The sequence below is a fragment of the Peromyscus californicus genome, unplaced genomic scaffold (genome assembly GCF_007827085.1).
Source record: "Peromyscus californicus insignis strain IS unplaced genomic scaffold, ASM782708v3 Scaffold_13__1_contigs__length_99412109, whole genome shotgun sequence".
Taxonomy (NCBI): domain Eukaryota; kingdom Metazoa; phylum Chordata; class Mammalia; order Rodentia; family Cricetidae; genus Peromyscus; species Peromyscus californicus.
Window position 1 is genome coordinate 83,191,364 of NW_026294424.1, and position 20,380 is coordinate 83,211,743.

The 20,380-nt window shown below is 39.1% G+C and overlaps 1 protein-coding gene across 1 annotated transcript; it reads left to right on the plus strand.

The window, feature by feature from the left end:
- The first annotated feature begins 634 nt into the window (after positions 1-634).
- Positions 635-19,873, plus strand: Afp (alpha fetoprotein). The gene is made up of 15 exons (XM_052735976.1): positions 635-731; positions 1,436-1,487; positions 2,394-2,526; positions 5,773-5,978; positions 7,087-7,219; positions 8,406-8,503; positions 9,933-10,062; positions 11,732-11,946; positions 13,977-14,109; positions 14,760-14,857; positions 15,404-15,542; positions 17,165-17,388; positions 18,564-18,696; positions 19,213-19,267; positions 19,737-19,873. The coding sequence occupies exons 1-14, from the start codon at positions 647-649 to the stop codon at positions 19,255-19,257; spliced, it is 1,824 nt and encodes a 607-aa protein (XP_052591936.1). The 5' UTR covers positions 635-646; the 3' UTR covers positions 19,258-19,267; positions 19,737-19,873.
- The last annotated feature ends 507 nt before the right edge of the window (positions 19,874-20,380 follow it).

Below are 20,380 nucleotides of genomic sequence, written 5' to 3' on the forward strand. Positions count from 1 at the left end.
CTCTCTGACATACATACAGAATTATTCTTTGGTAGATTAAATTAGAATGGGACTTGGTTCATCAAGGTTTATGCTGTTTTCTGTGTTAAACCATACACAACCCACTAAATAAAATATACCTGATTGACAAATATTTTTGAGCTAAATAATAATACTATAATCAAGAAATATATCCATTAATGAAGAGTCTGAATTAAGCAAGCAATATGTTCAGTGCCTAGCATATGATACATATTTTATTCTTTTTAAAAAATTAATGCATTTTTAGTTACATAATAAGTCTGGTATCTTTTCTTTATGGATATATCAATGTTTTAAGTTGGAATAAATTAATTAGTCTTCAGTTTAGGGGGAATTACCTATTTGAACAGTGTAGGTGGAGAAGAACATTTGCAGCGTTTGCAAGATGTTTTTCTGTTTTGCACTCTGCAGTGGTCTGTGTCCTTGAACATAAGTTACGAATGACCCCTCTGCTGTTAATTATTGGCAAATTGCCCCATCTCAACTTAAGGAAATAGAGTAATATGTTTGCCAAGAGATGGTTACTAGTTAACAGGCATCCCTTAAGAAGGATATAAAAGAACATCAGCGGGACTGCTCCCATATTCCGCTTCCACCACTGCTAGCACTGGAGAAACTAGCAACCATGAAGTGGAGGGTATCCATTTTCTTCGTCTTCCTGCTAAGGTTTGCTGAATCCAAAACGCTGCATAGAAATGAGTTTGGAATAGGTAAGATGCTATATAATTCGGGATCTATTTTTCTATAACAAAATTCTTAAAAATTCTCACATTTGCATCTCTTCGGGTGTCTTGATTTAGGCATCATATTTACTGTTATAGATGAGGAAAAATATTTAACTGGTGGATAGATTTAGATGAAGGGTAAATGTAATTTTACAAGAGGCTTATGAAACCACAGTAATGTTTAGCACAGTCAGTTTTTGTATATTCCATGTTCAATTTTTTGATATTATTTATTTAGTCTCATATACACATTTAATATCATATATATGAAAAGACATTATACACGGAAACCAGGCTACACTCCTAGCTCCTTCAGACTGACAAAAAAGTAACATTTTTATTCTCAGTAAGGGCTAATTGTTTGACTCTGAAAAGCATCCCTGTGAATGGGCCAACTGTAGCATAATTATGTCCAAAGGCTGCTAAAATAAGTCAGTCAGAACACTGTACTATTAGGGAGCCAAATAAGGAACTTGAAATATGAGTATTAGTGGTAAGTCTGCAACTTATCATTCTGGTTAACTTCGTTCCTTAATTTTTTTCATTTTCCCAAGTGTATAACTAAGATATCTGGATAGGTGGTTCTTAATAACTTTTAGTTCTAAAAGTTATAGTTTGGGTTTAAATTCAACAATGATTGCTTTCCCAGCTGAAATGATCACGTGTCAAAAATCTCTTTTGTTTCCCAGCTTCCACGTTAGATGCTCCCCAGTGCTCAACAGAGAAGAATATACTTAACCTGTAAGTTTTGCTTTGCATTGCAGATACACCATGCCAAAAAAAAATCTTTAGACAACTGAAAATACATTGTTTTTAAATTACAGGAGGGAATTGGACAATTTTAAGGCTTCATTGATACTGAATATCAAACAGACATACAAAATGTTGAACTTTGGGCAATGCCTTGCATGTTAACCTATACATTGTCTAGAATTCCATGAAGCAAAGCAAATCAGATTTTCAAAACTGAAGATTAATTTCTCAGCAGTCAGTAATAGCTCTGTACGGGCTCAGGAATCTGTCTTATCAGTACCAACAGAAAGATACTGCCACATTCTCTAGTTTGTAGACTGTTTCATATCAAGTCATAGGGAGTAAAATATCTCTATTTTTGTTATTTGTGGAGGACTTTTTATTCCTTTAAATGTTGCCTCTGTTCTACCCATTTGAAATTTATAGTAAGGAATTTAAACACATGTGTTACTGGTGATATTTATACGCAGAAACCTGAACACACATCACTTTGAGTCAGTCTGAGACTACCACAATCTAGGGTCGGAGTTCAGCCACGATAGGTGCAAACATAACTGGAGGTCTAATGACTTAATCTTTGCTTAAATTAAGTAAGAAAAAAAAAACTTTAAAGAATACAAGTCTTCGCAGTTACCAATGTATCACATGAGCAGCAGTCCAAAAAGGAGGATGCACGTTTTTTGGAAATCTGTTTATTTTGACTTGTAAGAGTTAACATCCATAAGACAGCTGACATTCATTTCTGAGGGACTAGAACCTGATTTCATGCAGACTTTTAGCAAAGGGTGCCTTCTGAATAGATCAGAACACAAGCCACCAACAGGAAAAGCTGTGCTTGGAAGGCAAGTGTGACCCGAGTCTAGTCCTTAAGCTCTGCATGTGGTTTTATTTCAGTGCAACCATCACCTTTGCCCAGTTTATTCCGGAAGCCCCTATCAAGGAAGTAAGCAAAATGACAAGCGATGTGTTGACTGCGATTAAGAAACCCACCAGTGATGAGCAGCATGGAGGGTGTTTAGAAAACCAGGTGAGTGAACAGAAGGAAAAGCCCCTTCGAAACTTGACCAAGATTTAGGCTGTAGAAGAGAAGGTACCGGGAACATGTGCTTTTAGTTATTTGAAAACCTGTTGTATGAAAGCGGGGTTCCATTAGTCCTGGAATCCTGAACAGCACTGTCGCAAAGCAGGTGGCTGCTAAAAAGAGCCAAGAGTAACAACAATAGTGACTCACAGCTACGGTTACACAGTAAGATTATCTGAGCAACCACAGACACATTCTCTTCTCTGAGCTTTCATATCTACACTATACAGGGTGACATTAAGTCCATTTAGAGTCCTCATGGAGATTTACGTTAACTATGAATGGCAGGTCATTTCCTCTTGTGCACACAGTGTGGCTGACGTCTCTCTAGGGATTACTGCAAATGCGTTGCTAATCAAAACACTACATGGAAGATGATGTCCACCAATCAGAGCATCGGTCCAGTGATCTAAGAGAACTTAGCTGCAGCTTATCACTAGAATCCCTGTCTAATTTATAAATGTTAAATCACTAAATTATACAACAATCTCTATTTATTATATAATCATGATTTCATATAACATTACATTGTTATACTATTTTATGATAATAATAATTAAATTAATCAAATCTCTATAATAATTCTCCGAGGCTGAGGACAATTTTTCTGTGCAGGAAACTGAGACTCAGAAAAGTCACTCCTTTAGGGAACTATAGTTTGGCAGAACTGGGGTTTAAATGAGGATATCTGCCTCCAGAAATAAGGTCCTTAGCAGGCTGCTCACACTGTTCAGCATGGCAGAGTGAGTGAGTGTGAGGCTCATTGCAGGTTCTTCGGGTTGTTGGATATAGCAAATATACAGGAGCATCAATATCTGATAACCGGGGTAAATCAGAACTTCAGAAAAACCACCAAGTTTAAGTACACAGTTGTCCCAGTATAAAAGCTCATTATGAAATAGTTATTATCCTTTAGTTTGCTTTTGTATAGAAATATACTTTATACTTGATGGAATTAGCAACTATGGAGCAAAATCCCCAGAGCTCTGTCCCAGTGGAGTTGAAGTAGCCAAAATGTTGTGTGTCTGGGCACTGTAGAGGAGATCTTTTTAAAATGTATATTTTAAAATGTATTCTTTGAGACTTTTATACAAAGTGTTTTAATTACGTTCATGTTCCAAGCCCTCTTTCCAAGTCCTCCAGACTACCCTTACTGCTACATCTCTGTCTCAGTTTTGTTTCCTTTTTTTAAAAAAATCCATGGTGTCTTCCAGTATGTGCATGGGCATAGGGCCATCTGCTGGTACATGTGCCAAGGGCTACATCCTAAAGAAAACCTACTTTTTGTCTTCTAGTAGGCAACAACTGCCAGTAACTCCTCTGCAAGGGCTGGGGCTTTGTGAGGAGTTTTGACTAGCTTGATTTTATGCAGGTCTTGTACAGACAACTGTAGCCATTATAACTTCATGTGTATAGTTGCCCAGTCATGTCTAAAAACAGTTTTGCAGAAGTCTTCTTGCAATCTGGGGCTCCTACAACCTTTCCCCCCTCTTTCCCAATGGACCCTGACCCTTGCGGGCAGAGAGTGTTCCCCTCTCTATAGATGTTCCTTTTAGTGCTGAGCGAGCACCCCACAGTCATTTATCTTCTGAACTTGGACAGCTGTCAATCTCTGTATTAATCACCATCCAGTGCAAATAGAAGCATCAGGGATGCAGGCTGAGGGCTGGACTAGGCTCCAGCTATAGCCATGAGGGTTTAGAAGGCAGTCCGATACTATGTCCATTCAGTAAAATAAGTAAAAACAGGTCCTCTCTTAGGGCCTACGGCATACACAACCATGGGTTCTTGGTGCATTTTACATTGCCAGGCATGAGTCTTACACTGAGAGAGCAGGCCTGACAGCCAATCAGATTTACCCTTGTAACTTCATGCCCCTGTTGCACCAATGGATATACCTTAGCCAGGCTAATGGCTATTGTACACTTAACAATTGTACAGTTTATAGCTGGGTAAGACTATGGATTAGATGATTTTTCTCCCCCAGCAGCTTGCACAGAACCTTCTGGCATTATGAAATCTAGCCAGTAAGAAGGCAACCTCAGCTGCTTCCTAAAACTCTAAAGTTTATGAGTTAATAAGAAGCCTTGGTTTATATTTTTGTTTTTGTCTTTCTCTGCTAGTCAGTTAAAAAAACATGTGCATGAATCATGCCCAAACCACTTCTTATTGTGAATTTTTTTTTGTTCAATTAGAGTTCAGGACAGTGTTTCAGACTGGGTGATTTGTCACCTCCAACTCAAAAGGTTTATTTAGAAGGGTGGATCGAGACAAGCATGGTGGCATACTCCTATGATCTCAGTGCTCAGGAGGCTGGGGCAAGTGAGTTTCAGGCCAGCAAGGACCATCTCATGAAGAGACACTGTCTCAACCGTTTAGAGAACATCAATAACAGGAAGTGAATATCGAGAAGTAGAGACTTTAGTAAGACTGTCAAGATTTAAAAAATATTAGCAGTTATAATAGTTAAAGATTTTCCTAAAATGGACAAAACATGAATTTTTTTTAGAGGCTTTCTTCAGATCTTGCCCAATCTCAGTGAATTTAGGTACTAACGAAGAAAGCATTTTAAAATATTGTAGCTAAATCTGTAATTATGACTAATGAAGGGTGGTTCTATTTTTAGTCCACTTTGAAGTTGTTTTTTACTTTTTTTTTTTTTTTTTTCGAGACAGGGTTTCTCTGTGTAGCTTTGTGCCTTTCCTGGAACTCACTTGGTAGCCCAGGCTGGCCTCGAACTCACAGAGATCCGCCTGGCTCTGCCTCCCGAGTGCTGGGATTAAAGGCGTGCGCCACCACCGCCCGGCTCGTTTTCTACTTTTAACTGAAAATAATATTCAATTTTAGATTATCCTCCTGTTGTTATAAGGCCAAATGGAATGAATATCTATAAAACAAAGAGGAAAGTTTCTATTATCTTGAGGCCAAATTTTTCATGAAATGAAAGAGTAAAATTACTTAATTTAAAATTAAGATAGGAAAGGTAAACTATTACATGGCCCCTTTTCTTTTAAAATAAAGTAGCTATGTCTTATGTGCTACCCAAGGATGTAAATTAGAAGCCCTTCACCCTAAAAGCTACCAAGGAAAGTCATCACATCAGACTGAGAGGAAACATATTGAGCACGTACAGGGAATTTTCTTAATTTACTGGCCTCATTTCATTAAAAACCAAAGATTTTCTCTTCCCAGATATCTGTGTTTCTGGATGAAATCTGCCATGAGATCTCTGACAAGTATGGACTCTCGGACTGCTGCAGTCAAAGTGGGGAGGGGAGACACCAGTGTCTGCTTGCGCGCAAGAAGACTGCTGTGGCCTCTGTCATGCCCTTCAGCTTTCCAGAACCTGCTGAGAGCTGCAAAGCATACAAAGAAAACAGGGAGACATTCATGAACAGGTAAGGACCATCCACCAGGCAGTCAGTGTTTCTGCAGTCTACAAGTACACTCCAAAGTGTGTAGAAGTGTGTGTCTGTTGAGGTCTGTACCAAGAATACCTCGAGGGCTCCTGTTAATACAGGCTGTGAGATGCAGGACAGACCATGTGCAGACCCAGCCTCTGATCCTTCAGCCTCTGGAGACATTATCTCTTTCCCACCTTTAAAGTCTTGATTTCGCTTCACCCCCAAATGCATCAGTATTGAATAAAAGGATGACTTCCAATAGCCAAGTATTTATTTATGTATCTCACTCACTAAACTGATAATTAATCGTGTACAGTCAGGTAATGTTGGAACAAATGTGCTGGGCATAAATGGCTGGATGAATGCTCACAAGCACTGTTGTCACCCTCTTGCCTTCCTTTAAAAATATTTCATGTTATTTTTGAGACAGGGTCTCATGAACTCCAAGCTGGTCTTGCACTAAGTATGTAGCTAAGGATGGGTTTGAACCTCTGCTCCTCCTGTCTCCATCTTCTAAGTGCTGGGGTTACAGGCATATATATAAAATCTTCTCTATCTATCTATCTATCTATCTATCTATCTATCTATCTATCTATCTATTTATCTATCTATCTATCATCTATCTGTCTGTCTATCCAACCATCCATCCATGCATGCATTTATATATCTATCTAATCTATTTATCTATAAATCTATATCTATCTATATAGAGGGGGGAGGGGGACTTGCTAGGATGGTTACTAAGAAGTCTGGCCTTGTTGGTTCCCCAGGCATGTCTGAGCAGACTTACAGAAAAAGACATTTCCATAAGAATCATAGCATCTTTGCTTGTTTTCTTAATAGACTCTGGAAGCAAGTATTCGATCTTTTCTTTTCTCCTGGGGTTGACAGACAGGAAAATTTTTGACAGTATCTGGAAGAAGCACGGACATTTCCCCTGTAAGGGCCCAGTAAAGTAAAAGCACCGTGCAGTGCACTCCATTGCTTTTGCTATTATCCAAATCTTTAAATAAATCCCAGAGTCCACTTCAGAGCAGTTGCCGTCCACCCATTTTTTTTTTTTTACATGTTTGCAAATCTCCAAGTGCTGTCCATTTCACAGGGTCATCTATGAAGTGTCAAGAAGGTACCCCTTCCTGTATGCGCCTACCATTCTCTCCTTGGCTGTTCAGTATGACAAAGCTGTCCCAGCTTGCTGCAAAGCTGAAAACGCGGAGGAATGCTTCCAGACAAAGGTGATCTCTTTGTGTAGCTATCTGAACCTAAATGAGGTCTAGCTATGGCTCAGGAAAACAGAATTAAAAGTGGAGATGTGCCTCATGTGGAGACTATCATCTTCAGAAGAGAGTGTAATTCTTTTCTATCCTAATGAACATCCTTTTTTTTTCTTTTACTGAACCTTTCCCATTATCAGTGACATTTCCTTTTATATTTATAGTTATAGTTAGAAACAATACCCATAATGGTAAGGTACAACTTTAGACCAAAGTAAGAATGTGTATATTTTGTAGCTTCATGAATCAGCATTTACGGAATCTTTAAAGAAAGTAGAAGTAATAGCAATCTACATGGAAATGGTGACTTAGTAGCTATAAACTGGACAGAATGATGGAACCATGCGTCTTCTGCAGAGTAGGACAATGAAATGCGTCCCAACAGCTTCTCAGACAGACATGAAACAGTATCCATACAGAATAAATGACTCCATGGATTACTGACAGGCGATGAGCACACTACAGGTTCAACCAGAGCTAAAGAAGCTGAATGTTGATGGGGTTGTTCATGTCAGCAAAGTGGAGCATATTTCAGCTTCTGGCTTTTGTTTGCTTGCTTGTTTTTACTTTTTGAGACAGTCTTTTTTGTTTTTGTTTTGGGTTTTTTTTTTTCAAGACAGGGTTTCTTTATCTAGCTTTGGAGCCTGTCCTTGTACTCACTCTGTAGCACAGGCTAGCCTTGAACTAGCAGAGATCCACTTGCCTCTGCCTTTGGAGTGCTGGGATTAAAGGCATGCACCACCACCACCTGGCTGAGACAGAGTCCTATATAGCCCCAGCTGGGCCCAAATTCCTAAGAAGTGCATGACTTTCCTCAATACCAGACTATGACGCAATCATGTTTTTTTAATGGAGCAGGAGTCAGTAGGCTTCAGTTTGCCTAGAGGCTGGAAAGGCACAGCCGTCCATATGGTCTCTGTATCAAAATTATGATGTTTTGTTTTGAAGTATTTTAGATAAATCTCAGGCAAATATACATAAGAATTAATCTAAAAGTCATTAAAAATAATTTGCTTAAATGTCTGGTAATTCTAAGATTAGTAAAAAAATATTCCATGCACTTTCATGTGTTATCTGTACCCATTGCTTTTCTAATTCTTAGAAAGAGTACATTTTTTTTTAAACACTTCACTTCTTCTGCATCTAGAGGGCATCAATCGCAAAGGAATTAAGAGAAGGCAGCTTGCTGAATGAGCACGTATGTACAGTAATAAGGAAATTTGGATCCCGAAACCTCCAGGCCATGTAAGTTTAAGCTTCTATGGAAGCAATCAGCTAGGTGCTGTAGGATTGCTGTTTATTTTTCTCAGTGTTACTCTTACAGAGCAAAGTCCCCTTTGGTGATGGAGACTGTGATTAGAATCATGAAATCTTAGGATCAGAAGGAAGCTATCAGATCACTTGGCCATTTATTACTTACAAAAGCCACACTAGGGTGATATTCGAGACAGAATTTTAAGGTTTATACTGTTTGCCTGTTCTAGACACTTTAGTTTCCATCTGCAATCAAACTACACCACCTCGTTAGACCATATTTTCCTAGCTCTTCTACAAAGTAGGCCAACCCTCAAGGAGAGGCATCTCAGACTTGTGGCCTAACAAGAAATTCTTCATGTTAACTGTGCTTCCTAATCGGCTCCATTGTGTCAAGTGTTGCTTCTCATTAAAATATTCCCTCAAGGCAACAACTTTAGAGCCCAGTGGCAGGTGAAAAGAAAATTCTAAATGATGTGAGTCATGAGTATTGTGCACAGCTGAGACTCAACGGACATTTTCAGTCATGTAGTTAGTTCCAAAGACTGGCTGGGAATTCCTTCTGGAAGAGGCCCGACTTACCCTTCAATTACCTCCCAATTCTGCCAGAAACTTAATGATCAGTTCATGAAGCACTTTAAAAATCTGTCTTAGGAGTAAAATAGAAATGAAGAAACAATTACAGCAACTGCATAATGTATCTATCAGCAAGTAGAGCCATATGCTCCCCAGTTGTCCCCAGACTCCCTCTCATCAGTAGCAATGACTCAAGCTCTACTCAAGGAGCGGGATATGTGCACGGCTAGCCCTTTCCATGAATGGAATCCCCAGATGCAGGCAGCTTTTGTTTATCCTTTCCTTCTGCCGTGATCCGACGACTTGTCTCCAACATTGAGTCTGCTCCACTTCTTTCATTTCCTTGATTTGGGCATCTGCACCCTCGCTGGTTTCTCACAACTATTTATTTCTAAGAAATGAAAAGCAAGTGTTATTCTCAAAGAATTTTCCCACCCCTTCATCATTTATTCTTTAATAAAATACATATTTGAACCCTTTGAGGCAGAATCTGGTAGTTAGGCTGGACTTGAACTCCCAATTCTCCTGCCTCCACCTTCTGCCTGCTGGAATTATAGACAAGTAGATCCCAAATATTCAGAGTCAGGGGTGAACAAGCAAGGACACCATTTATCTTGAGTCCCTGGAGAGTCTTTACAAAGCTATAAATTACTTACAAATCATTTGGAGACCCAGCCCATGATCTACAGAGCTTCCACCTGGAGAGGTGGGGCTGAAGCTGATGACCTAAGACATCTTAGTTCTTTCCCCTTGGAGGTAACTCAACAGACACTTGATAGACATGCGATTTCATTCTAATACATAAACAAGCTGATTTTTTTTTCTTTAAATCTTCCTCTCCCAGAACCATTATTAAGCTAAGTCAAAAGTTTCCCAGGGCGAATTTTACTGAGATTGAGAAGCTGGTCCTGGATGTGTCCCACATTCATGAGGAGTGCTGTCTAGGAAATGCGCTGGAGTGCCTGCAGGATGGGGTAGGAGTCTCTCTCTTTCTATGAGATGGTTTCTGCTTCCTCCCTTTTCACTTTGTCTCACTCTAAATGAAGGCCGCTTGCCTTGGCCAGAGCACAGTGTATGGTACCTGTGACCTTGTGAAGTTATAGGCTTTCTAAGGGTAGAATTTAAGCTATGTTCTTGATCTTGGCTTTCATTTCAGGCCTTAGCAACCCCTGCCCCTGTTTGTGAGACTAAGGTACATTTGTTTCTTTATTTGACTGAAATACAGTGAGTATCTTCTACCACCCAGCTAGCTGCTGGTTCACCATGAGAGGCACTAGGAAAACATAAATTGACATCAAGGAATGTATAGTTTAATCAGAGAGATAAGACAATGGCCTTCATGGAGTTATAGACTGTCTTGTTCACTGATATGTCTACAGGCCAATGCCTGTCACATCGAGAGAGTCTGTCATAGTTTGATGACAGATTTATAAGTAAAAATAACCCAAGAAACTGTTGCACAAGGGAAAATGTCCATTCATGGCAAGCAGAGGTGTGAATAAAGGGATCCAAAAGAATTAAAACCCCAAACTCCTAGCCATAGAATCTACAAGAAGTGGTCATGTGCATGGCATGGCAATTTTGGGCCAATCCTGGGCTTCCTAGACGTGGAACAAGAAGTCTACATGCAACAAATCACTTCCCCTCCCGTCCCTGTGACATCAAGGAGACTTAAAAAAAAATCACTGTTGTTAGAGGCTCAAATGACCTGGAAACTGGGGCAGGAAAGACTCATTTCAGTACACTCCCATGGTGCTTTTGTAGGGGTAGTCAGGGAAGTCAGCAGGTGGCCGGGGTTGCCAGGGACAGAACTAGACAGATACTAGGGCAACAGGCACCCCTGCCATGAGGAGTGGATAAACCAGGAAGCATAGATTTGAGTATTTATTTGCTCATCACATTAAGAATTCATTGGTCAGTTAGGAATACCAGCAAAAAAGTATTTTGCTTTTCTTTGACGACAGCTTTCTTGGTTTGTAAGTAACAATTTTATTGATTTTCATAGACGGTTAAAAACATTACCTTTTAACTTTTGGAGCTTGTAGTTACTTTTTCATTGAGAGTAGAAAAAAATAATTTCAGTATTTTAAGGAAGGCTTTAACAACTGAATATTAGGTTTCAACCATCACAGCTGATAATGGCCCTGAGCAGAGACAAAAGTTTTCTCTCCAGGATTTTTCACCGCGGGTTTGTTGTTTAGAGACTGCCCTCTGGAGGGCAGAGTGGGTCACTGCATATCTTTCTGATCAAGATGGAGGGGAGAGATGGCAAGGTTAGAATGCCCGCTGCGAATATTGTCCATTGGAAAATTTCAATACCAATAAAAAGATGCTGTGTGGTTTGAGCAGCATATTTCCTTTGTTTCTTGAAGATTTTTATTAAAATAGAAAGAAGGACTTACAGGAAAGAGGTCTTGAACAATTCGGAAAGCAATGAGGAAAAGCAAGGTGAGCAAAATAAAAGGGAAGAGAGAGAGAGGGGAGTTAAAAACAGAAAGAGAGATGAAGCAAAATGCTTGTATTGGCTCTCGATTTTTCTCTTCACTTTTCCATTGATATCTTCTTCCACTTCCTTTTAAAGCTTTAAGTTCCTACCTTAAAGGATAAATCTTTGAGATGTATATTTTGTTATACCCATTACAGGAAAAAGTCATGTCGTATATATGTTCTCAACAAGATATTCTGTCAAGCAAAATAGCAGAATGCTGCAAATTACCCACACTGGAACTTGGCTATTGCATAATTCATGCAGAAAACGATGACAGACCTGAAGGTTTATCTCCAAATCTAAATGGGTTTTTGGGAGATAGAAATTTTGGCCAATTTTCTTCAGAGGAAAAAATCATGTTCATGGCAAGGTAACATGCCCCGTAAATGTATGTTCACAATGATAAAGACCATCATGCAATTGGAAGCTTTGTTTTGTTGGCATGGGGAGTGGTGGCTATAGTTTTTGAGCTCAGTTGAGCCTGCCTGTCTTGATGCTGTGATGCTAAGTAGCTGCAGGCAGGGAACCAGTAACTAGGGGATGAGATCTATGGTAGTGATGAGACTTCCACAATAATCAATAATCACTATTAATTGGCTTGCTTATGAATCTAAATTTTGTTTTGTGTTTTCTCTGAAACGAGGAATGCCATCCTAGTTACATATCTCATATGATAGCCACCTTGAACTTCCAAAGATAATAAAGATATTTCTGTAATAAGGAAGGCTTAGGCTGGCAAGTTGGCACAGTGGGGAAAAGTACTTGCCACACAAGCCTGACTACCTGAGTTCAAACCAGGGAAAGTGATTGAACCAATTTCCAAAAGTGCTCCTCGACAACACATGCATGCTACAGCATATGTGCCTCCCCCTCTAGTAATAATAGATAAATAAAATTAAATTTGAAAACAAGAAGGGCCCAAGATCATGAATAGACTCTCTTGCTATACATGTTTTAAAAAACCATTCCCCTAAATGTAACTCAATAGCTAGAGCCAGATAGACAGTCTTTCATTGAAACAGATTGCTCACTATTTACTGAATTTTTAAGCCAATGGAAACACGTTTAGAACATTTTCACAATGGTAGTTTTTTTGTAGTAGAATCAATAGGCATGTATTCATTCTATTTGCCAACAGTCAAGTTAATACCTTTCCCTTTACTGTAAGTACCTGTGGACGCTGTGTGAAGAGGGATTTGTGCAGCTCTTAGGATATATTATATTTAATGATTTCCGAGGGCCTTTCTCAATTCGAGAGTCTGATTCTAACGCCGCAGTGAAAACAATGCTTCAATTTTCTCCCCAGTATTCCCAGAAGACATAACTCTTTGGTTGCCTTAAAATCAGAAAATTCACATATCATTTGTACTGCTAAATAAAATTATATAAACCAAAAAAAAAAAAAAAAGACTAGATTCAGGAGACACAGCTAGAGATTTTATTGGTGGTATAAGCAAGCACTACTACCAATATCTATAACCATGGAACACAATTAATATTAAAGAGCAATCTTCACACTTATATGGGCATACACATCTAAGAAAGCTAGTAGTGTGCTTCATAGAGACAGGCCTTTGGTGGCAAAGAATGTTTGCAGTGGAAATTGTCTCAGCTAAGAATGGTCTTCCTCTACGCCCTTGCACTTTCTTCCCTCACACCTCCACTGCTGTATCACTAATCCGAAGGAGCTGTGCTTGACCACAAGCCCAATTAGTGACTACCCCTCATTGGGCGCCACCTCTCTTCTTGCCCTTCATCTTTCTTTATTTTCTCTCCATTGATTTATCACTACCAAAGACAGATGACCCATTTTAAACTTGCTTCTGCTTCCTTATAACAAATGCTTCGGGGAGGAAAGAGATTTTCTGCTACATGGCATTAGCCCTTCACTGTTTAGAGCAATTTTAGCATACAATACTCTCTGGAAAACATATCTGTTGGTTAAATGATTGTAAACCTTATCGCTAAAAAGCCAGCATAAAATATGAAGGAAAATAAAACAGCATTATTTGTATCATTCTTCTTTAATTAGAAATAATTTCACATACATGCATACATAGTTTTAGACCTAGGTTCCACATATGAGAGAAAATATGTGGAGTTTTTCTGAAACCAGCTTATTCACTTAACTTAATGATTTCCAGTTCCATCTATTTTCTGGCAGATGTCATGTTTCCATGAAAGGACATTTTACAGAGTAATTTAAGGGACTATATATATAGCCTGCATTAAGAGTTTTGCTGTTCATAGAGTTCAAATTATGTTTGTTTTTTTCTGCTTCACTTGCTATTTGATTTTTAATGCCTATATGCTCTGACTATTACATAGGAATGGTTAGGGGATTAATAGTGTAATTTGGTCTTAGTTCCAACAACATGATATTTTTCCTACATATTTCAGCTTTCTTTATGAATATTCAAGAAGACATCCCAACTATGCTGTCTCTGTCATTCTAAGAATTGCTAAAACATACCAGGAGATGTTGGAGAAGTGTTCCCAGCCTGAAAGTTCACTTGCATGCCAGGACAATGTGGTAGGCTGCTCTGAAATTTGGGGCATAATCTGTAAAACTGCATTGATAAAGAAGCATTGAAAATACTGTTTGTGGGTCAGATGGGTGGTTCAGCAGGTAAAGGTACCCGTATCATGAGCCTGGGGACCTGAGTTGAAGGGGACCATGTGAAGGAAGAAGGAAAAGAAACCTGCTCCACAATGTTTGAGAGGCTTCCACACATGTCCTTTGAAAAGCACATGCTCCTCACCAAATAATAAAAATAGACTATTTTTTATTAAAATACAAAGTAACTATTTATTAACTAGCAATTAGCTAATTATACGTCTAAACTAGTAACCTAACTATTAAGTAATTATTCCAACCACTAACCAATGGCTTATATAAGAAATAAAAATGTTGGTCAAATGCTCCATGGTGAATAGAATAGAGAGAATATTCATTTTTTGACAGTTTTGGGAAGGCAAAATCTTACACAGAAATTTCAGCTATCTAGTGGTTGTGTTCTCAAGAGTTCATTTGTTTTAATTTTCAAAAGTCACACTCTATCATCTTTAATGTTTTATAAAGGCTTCCAAGATGGGTTTTGTAATGGAATAAGATACTGGCATAAAGAAAATTGTGTGTCTGGGAGGAGAGAAAAATGCATGTAATAATATCTGTATTTTTAGGAAGAAGAACTGCAAAAACACGTCGAGGAGAGTCAAGCCCTGGCGAAGCAAAGCTGTGCTCTCTACCAGAAGCTAGGGGCCTACTACTTACAAAAGCAGTACGTTGTTGTTGTTGTTGTTGTTGTTGTTGTTGTTGTTGTTGTGTTCAGTGATGTAACAGTTTTAATAGGTGAGGGAAACATAAATTTAAATTCTTAAGCCACTCCTCCCCTCACTTCCATCCCCAGTTGGACAGAAGTCAGTATAAAACTGATTACATGATTCCTCCCAGGTCGTTGTTCCCCCTTAGGGATCCACAAGAGCACCTGTGAAATCTGATCTATTGAACTGGTTGCAGGTTCCCCAAACCCTGCAGCTTTTTGCAGGAGAGGAGTCCATTTTGCTCACAGCCTGTCAAGGTTCCAACACCCAAAGGTCACACTTGAAATCAAGGAAGTGCTGATGCTGGGAAGGTAGCCCGCTGCTGCAGCATCTGCATCCCATAGTGATACCTGGGGAAGACGGGAGCATGTGGAGTGATGTCGGAATAAAAACTTCTCAATTGCTGAGCCACGTGCTCATGTCTCCTGACACTAAAAGTAGGTCCTCGTGAAGGAGGAAGGAGTAAAAACTAATGATGACACTGTAAAAAATGCTTCTTTCAGGTTCCTCATTACTTACACAAGGAAAGTCCCTCAGATGACATCAGCAGAGCTGATAGACCTCACCGGGAATATGGTGGGCATTGCAGCCATGTGCTGCCAGCTCAGTGAGGATAAATGGTCTGCCTGTGGTGAGGGATCGGTGAGTATCCTCTCTCGTTTCTGCTCTCTTTGACTTGAAGCTGTTTTCATATTTCCATCTTAGAAGAAATAGTGGAGATGGCGTTGCTTGGTTTATTCAGTGAGTTCAAATGGAGGGGTTTGTGGGAGTGCTGTCTCTCAGTGGTTTCCCAGGCTTCCTGTCCTTCTAGAATGCCTGGTAGAAGTGCAGCCGATTTATTCAATAACATATAAGCAAGTTTTATGCATAGAAAGGATAATAGCTGATATGTTATTCAACTTATTCGTATTACCTAAATTCTTACTTTAATATTTGAAAAGCAGAGCAAAGCCTTACTTACAATATATTGCAATTAGTTATCTTATTTTAGCCATAGTTAGGGATCTGCCTTTTGCAGGCCAGTCTTATCATTATAGTGCTATTTGGGGCAGTTTATTCCCAAGGTAAAGTACAGGAGTAAGATCCATGTTCTGGATAGTAAGCTCCTTCATTTTCATGTCACACTGAAAGGAGATTTCTGTCAGTAAGCTTGAGCTGTTTGCATTTGATACTTAAGAATGAAAATTGTACCATTTTTCTAGGGTGACTTAGACTAGGTAATCTGAATGACTCATGTAGACTTAGCCTGAGAAGAGGAAGCACACAAACATGCTAAAAATAATTAAAATTTGTAACTAGGTATTTAAGAGATATCTTTGAAGTATGTGAGATTGGAAGAATCTATATTAAAGCCTTAAATACACATTTACACACCCACTTATTTTCTATGAGGGGTGTGTGTGTGTGTGTGTGTGTGTGTGTGTGTGTGTGTGTAATAAAAATTGCAAAGGTTAGATTTGTTCTAGTCCGACCTTCAGAAAGTGATTCTCTGCATCAAAACCCAAACTCCAGAGTTGAAGAGATAGCTTGGATCGTTAAAAGTGTGTACTGCTTGGGGGCAGTGCACTCCTTTTATCCCAGCACTCGGGAGGCAGAGGCAGGCAGAGCTCTGAATTCGAGGCCAGCCTGGTCTACAGAGCGAGTTCTAGGACAGCCAGGGTTGTACAGTGAGACCCTGTTTCGAAAACAAAACAACAAAACAAAAACAACAACAACAACAGCAACAAAGTGTGTACTTTTTGTAGAGGACCCAAGTTTGGTTCTCAGCACCCACTGAAAATGACTCTCAAGCACCCTTTACTCCAGATCCACAGAGATCTGATGCCTCTGTCTTCCACAGGCACCCACCCCTATGGACACATGCCTAAAAATAAAACAAACGTTCAAAGGAAAGCAAAACTCAACCAGATACACATAGAAAACAACCTACCGATTGATTTGTACACATCAAGATAGAGATATTTTTCCTTTTTGAAAGTCTGTGTGCAACTAGAAGCATATTTCAGCCAGCTAAAGGGCTTTCATCAATGTCACATGTGTTAAAATCTGTCACTCCATATTGTTTTATCCCAAGCAAATGGGCAAACATTGAAGTCCACAACATGCTGTTAGTATGGCAACAATAGTACATAGCAAGTTTTCCTGTAATATTAGTGATAAGTTCTTGGACATTGGGTGTTACTACATGAGATTTCAGGAAGTGTGAGCCAACTTGGTAGCTAATTCCATTTCCCTGCTTTCTTCTTTTTTATTCTCCTAACCAGGCTGACCTTTTCATTGGACACTTGTGTGTACGACATGAAGCAAACCCTTTGAACCCTGGTATTGGCCACTGCTGCAACTCTTCATATTCCAACAGGAGGCCATGCATTACCAGCTTGGTGATAGATGAAAGCTATATCCCTCCGCCATTTTCTGATGACAAATTCACCTTGACCAAGGATCTGTGCCAAGCTCAGGGCATAGCTCTGCAGACCATGAAACAAGAGTAAGACATTGTTATGTTCTACCCTGGAGAAGACCAATGCTAGAGGGAGGAGCTGAGACTCCTACTTTACATTTCTATGACTCATAGGTTCCCTAGAACCTAACTGCCCTTGAAGCACCAAAGTGTCTCTTTGAAATTAATTCTGTTTCAGTTTTCATGCAGCCTTGTGGGGGAAGTTGGTTTGGAAAAATCCACTAAGGCAGACAATTTTCCCTTTATGAAAAATTATCTCTGTCCTAACAACTGTGATATATTTTGGGTAGAAGGAAAATGGATGATCTATTTTGAAAAATTAGGAGAGATTTTTGTATTGAGTCTGGGTACTTCCATTCCAATTAGAGGAAATGTGTGACTGCATTTATAAGCAGGATAATTATTATTATTGTTATTATTATTTTTTTGGGTTTTTTTCTCAGCTATTAAAGGCTAGGCTCACAACCAGAAACATAAGCAGGATAATTATATCTGACTAAATCATGTTGTTAAAATAAAAGGGAATAAATACACATTTCATTGATGACAAGTGACATTCTGTAATGGTGATTGGAATAAAGCTAGTGGAACTTACATTCTTTAAATACCCATACATTTTAATTTAAATTTAAAACTCACTGATTTTGCACAGGGCCTTCCTTCCTTGGGAGACCCATTCTTCCATTTTTCTTCACTTCAGTCAGAAGAGAATAATAAGAATGGTGCTTTTTCACCCAAACCTTCCCTATTGCCCTGCCAGCTTTAACTCCACCATATAATCACTGCTAAGTGAGTAGTGTAGGCAGCCAGTGATCCTTGGGTTAAGGTATGACAGTGGCAGGTGTCAGCATCTAGACATCTGGGCTTGTGTGCATGGATAAACCACACTACAGAAGAGGGAACAGGAAAGGATAATGTAGGCAAGCAAGACAGAGACCACACAGTTCACTCCATAAAAGCATGTTGAATCCTGACATGGTGTTTCATCTATAACTTGCACCAGGGCAGGCCAGCGGCTTGGCATGTTTCCAGCCTCAGTCTTTCCGATGAAAATTGTGAGGGCTAAGCCTGGCAATGAGTAGAAGAAGTGCTGGTTAAGGGTGGGGACTGCCAGGGCTCTGAAAATGTTCTACTAAAAGCATTTTGGGAAAGCGCCATTACAAGGCAGACTCTCCTGTATTTCCTTCTGTTTTAAACCACAGGCTTCTCATTAACCTTGTGAAGCAAAAGCCTCGCATGACGGAGGAGCAACATGAGGCTGTCACTGCTGATTTCTCTAGCTTCTTGGAGAAGTGCTGCCAAAGCCAGCAGCAGGAAGTCTGTTTTGCAGAAGAGGTGCGTGTGAAACATTTTATTCCCCAATAAAATGTTTGTCTTGACATGGAGCATCCTGCAGTAAAGAATGGAAATAATATGCTGCAAATATATAACTTAAAATAATGACAGATTTAAATTTTCTTTGGATATTTCTTGAGGTTCAAAAACAATAACATTTTCCTAAGTATCAGGGAGAATTGAAAATTTAAACTGTATTAAGAGAATCAGTAATTTTGATTTATTTCCTAATGGAGAGAATGATTAAATGTATATAAATAATTGATGATAATGTAGACTTTTCTGAGCTAAAGTTAATCAGTTTTCATGAACTGAATTAAAAGAGTTCACTATTTAGTGTATTAATTACATAACCAAGATCTTAGGAGAATATTTTTAGGATATACACTTGAACTCACTTAGGAGCACATTTTTGTACACCCACAATAGAAACAAGGGAGTGCCTGAGTTGACTGTGTGACTGCCACCATCCCGCATCTCTCTGTTTGAGCATTTTTTTGTGTTCTTGACTTTCAGGGTCCAAAGTTGATTTCAAGAACTCGTGCTGCTTTGGGAGTTTGAACTCCTCCAGGTAACAAAAATTTCAGGCTCAGACTAAATAAAGATGTTGATTCTCCCTACATATCAATCTGTAGTGATGAAGATTCTAAGAAATACCATTAAATTCCTTTAAAATGAGTATAATTTAATAAAACAGGTTTCATTTTAAAATACTGAAATAAGGGGACTGGAAAGATGGCTCGGCAGTTTAAGAGCACTGGCTGCTCTTCCAGAGGTCCAGTTCAATTCTCAGCAGCCACATGGTGACTCACAACTTCCATAGTGGGATCTGATGCCCTCTTTTGGCATAAAGTTGTACTTGCAAATAGAGCACTCATAGTCTTAAAATAAATAAATAAATAAATCTAAAAAAATACTGAAACAAAAGTTTGGGAAACTTCAAAGGCTTCAGAAGTTGCAATCAGCAGGCCTTCCTATGTTCCTATTAACAAAACATTTTTACCTTCTCAATTAATAATACAAACTATTTTTTTTTCCAGAGGGAAGAGAGGACAAAATGAGTTGACACTTTGGCGAGAGCTTTTTGGTTTAATTGTAATTGACAATACTTTAATGACATGGTGAAGACCTCCATGTGAGATTTCTCTACCTCAGAAATAAAGACTTCCCAACTAGTTTTCTTTTCCTTGTCTGCTTATTTATGAAAACATATTATTTTATTTTATTTTTGGTTTTTCGAGACAGGGTTTCTCTGTGTAGCTTTGTGCCTTTCCTGGATCTCGCTCTGTAGACCAGGCTGACCTCGAACTCACAGAGATCCGCCTGCCTCTGCCTCCCGAGTGCTGGGATTAAAGGCGTGCACCACCACTGCCCAGTGAAAATGTATTTTTTTAAAGGAGAGTTCTACATGCCATTGGCTAAAACAGATTCTGTTAAAAATCACGAGTAGTGGTCATTGTGGGAGATGAAAGCCACCCACAATGGATCTATCACTAGAGGGTGATGCCTTGATGACCCGAGAAAACATTCTCAAAACAAACACTACTAGGTGTTGCCTGGTCCCGTTGCTCATTATATGACCTCTTAAGTGTACCAGTGAAGAATAAAACAGATAATGAGAAATGAAGTTATTATGTTTTCATAGGATACATGAAAATTCAACATGTATTTTTCTTAGTCTTGT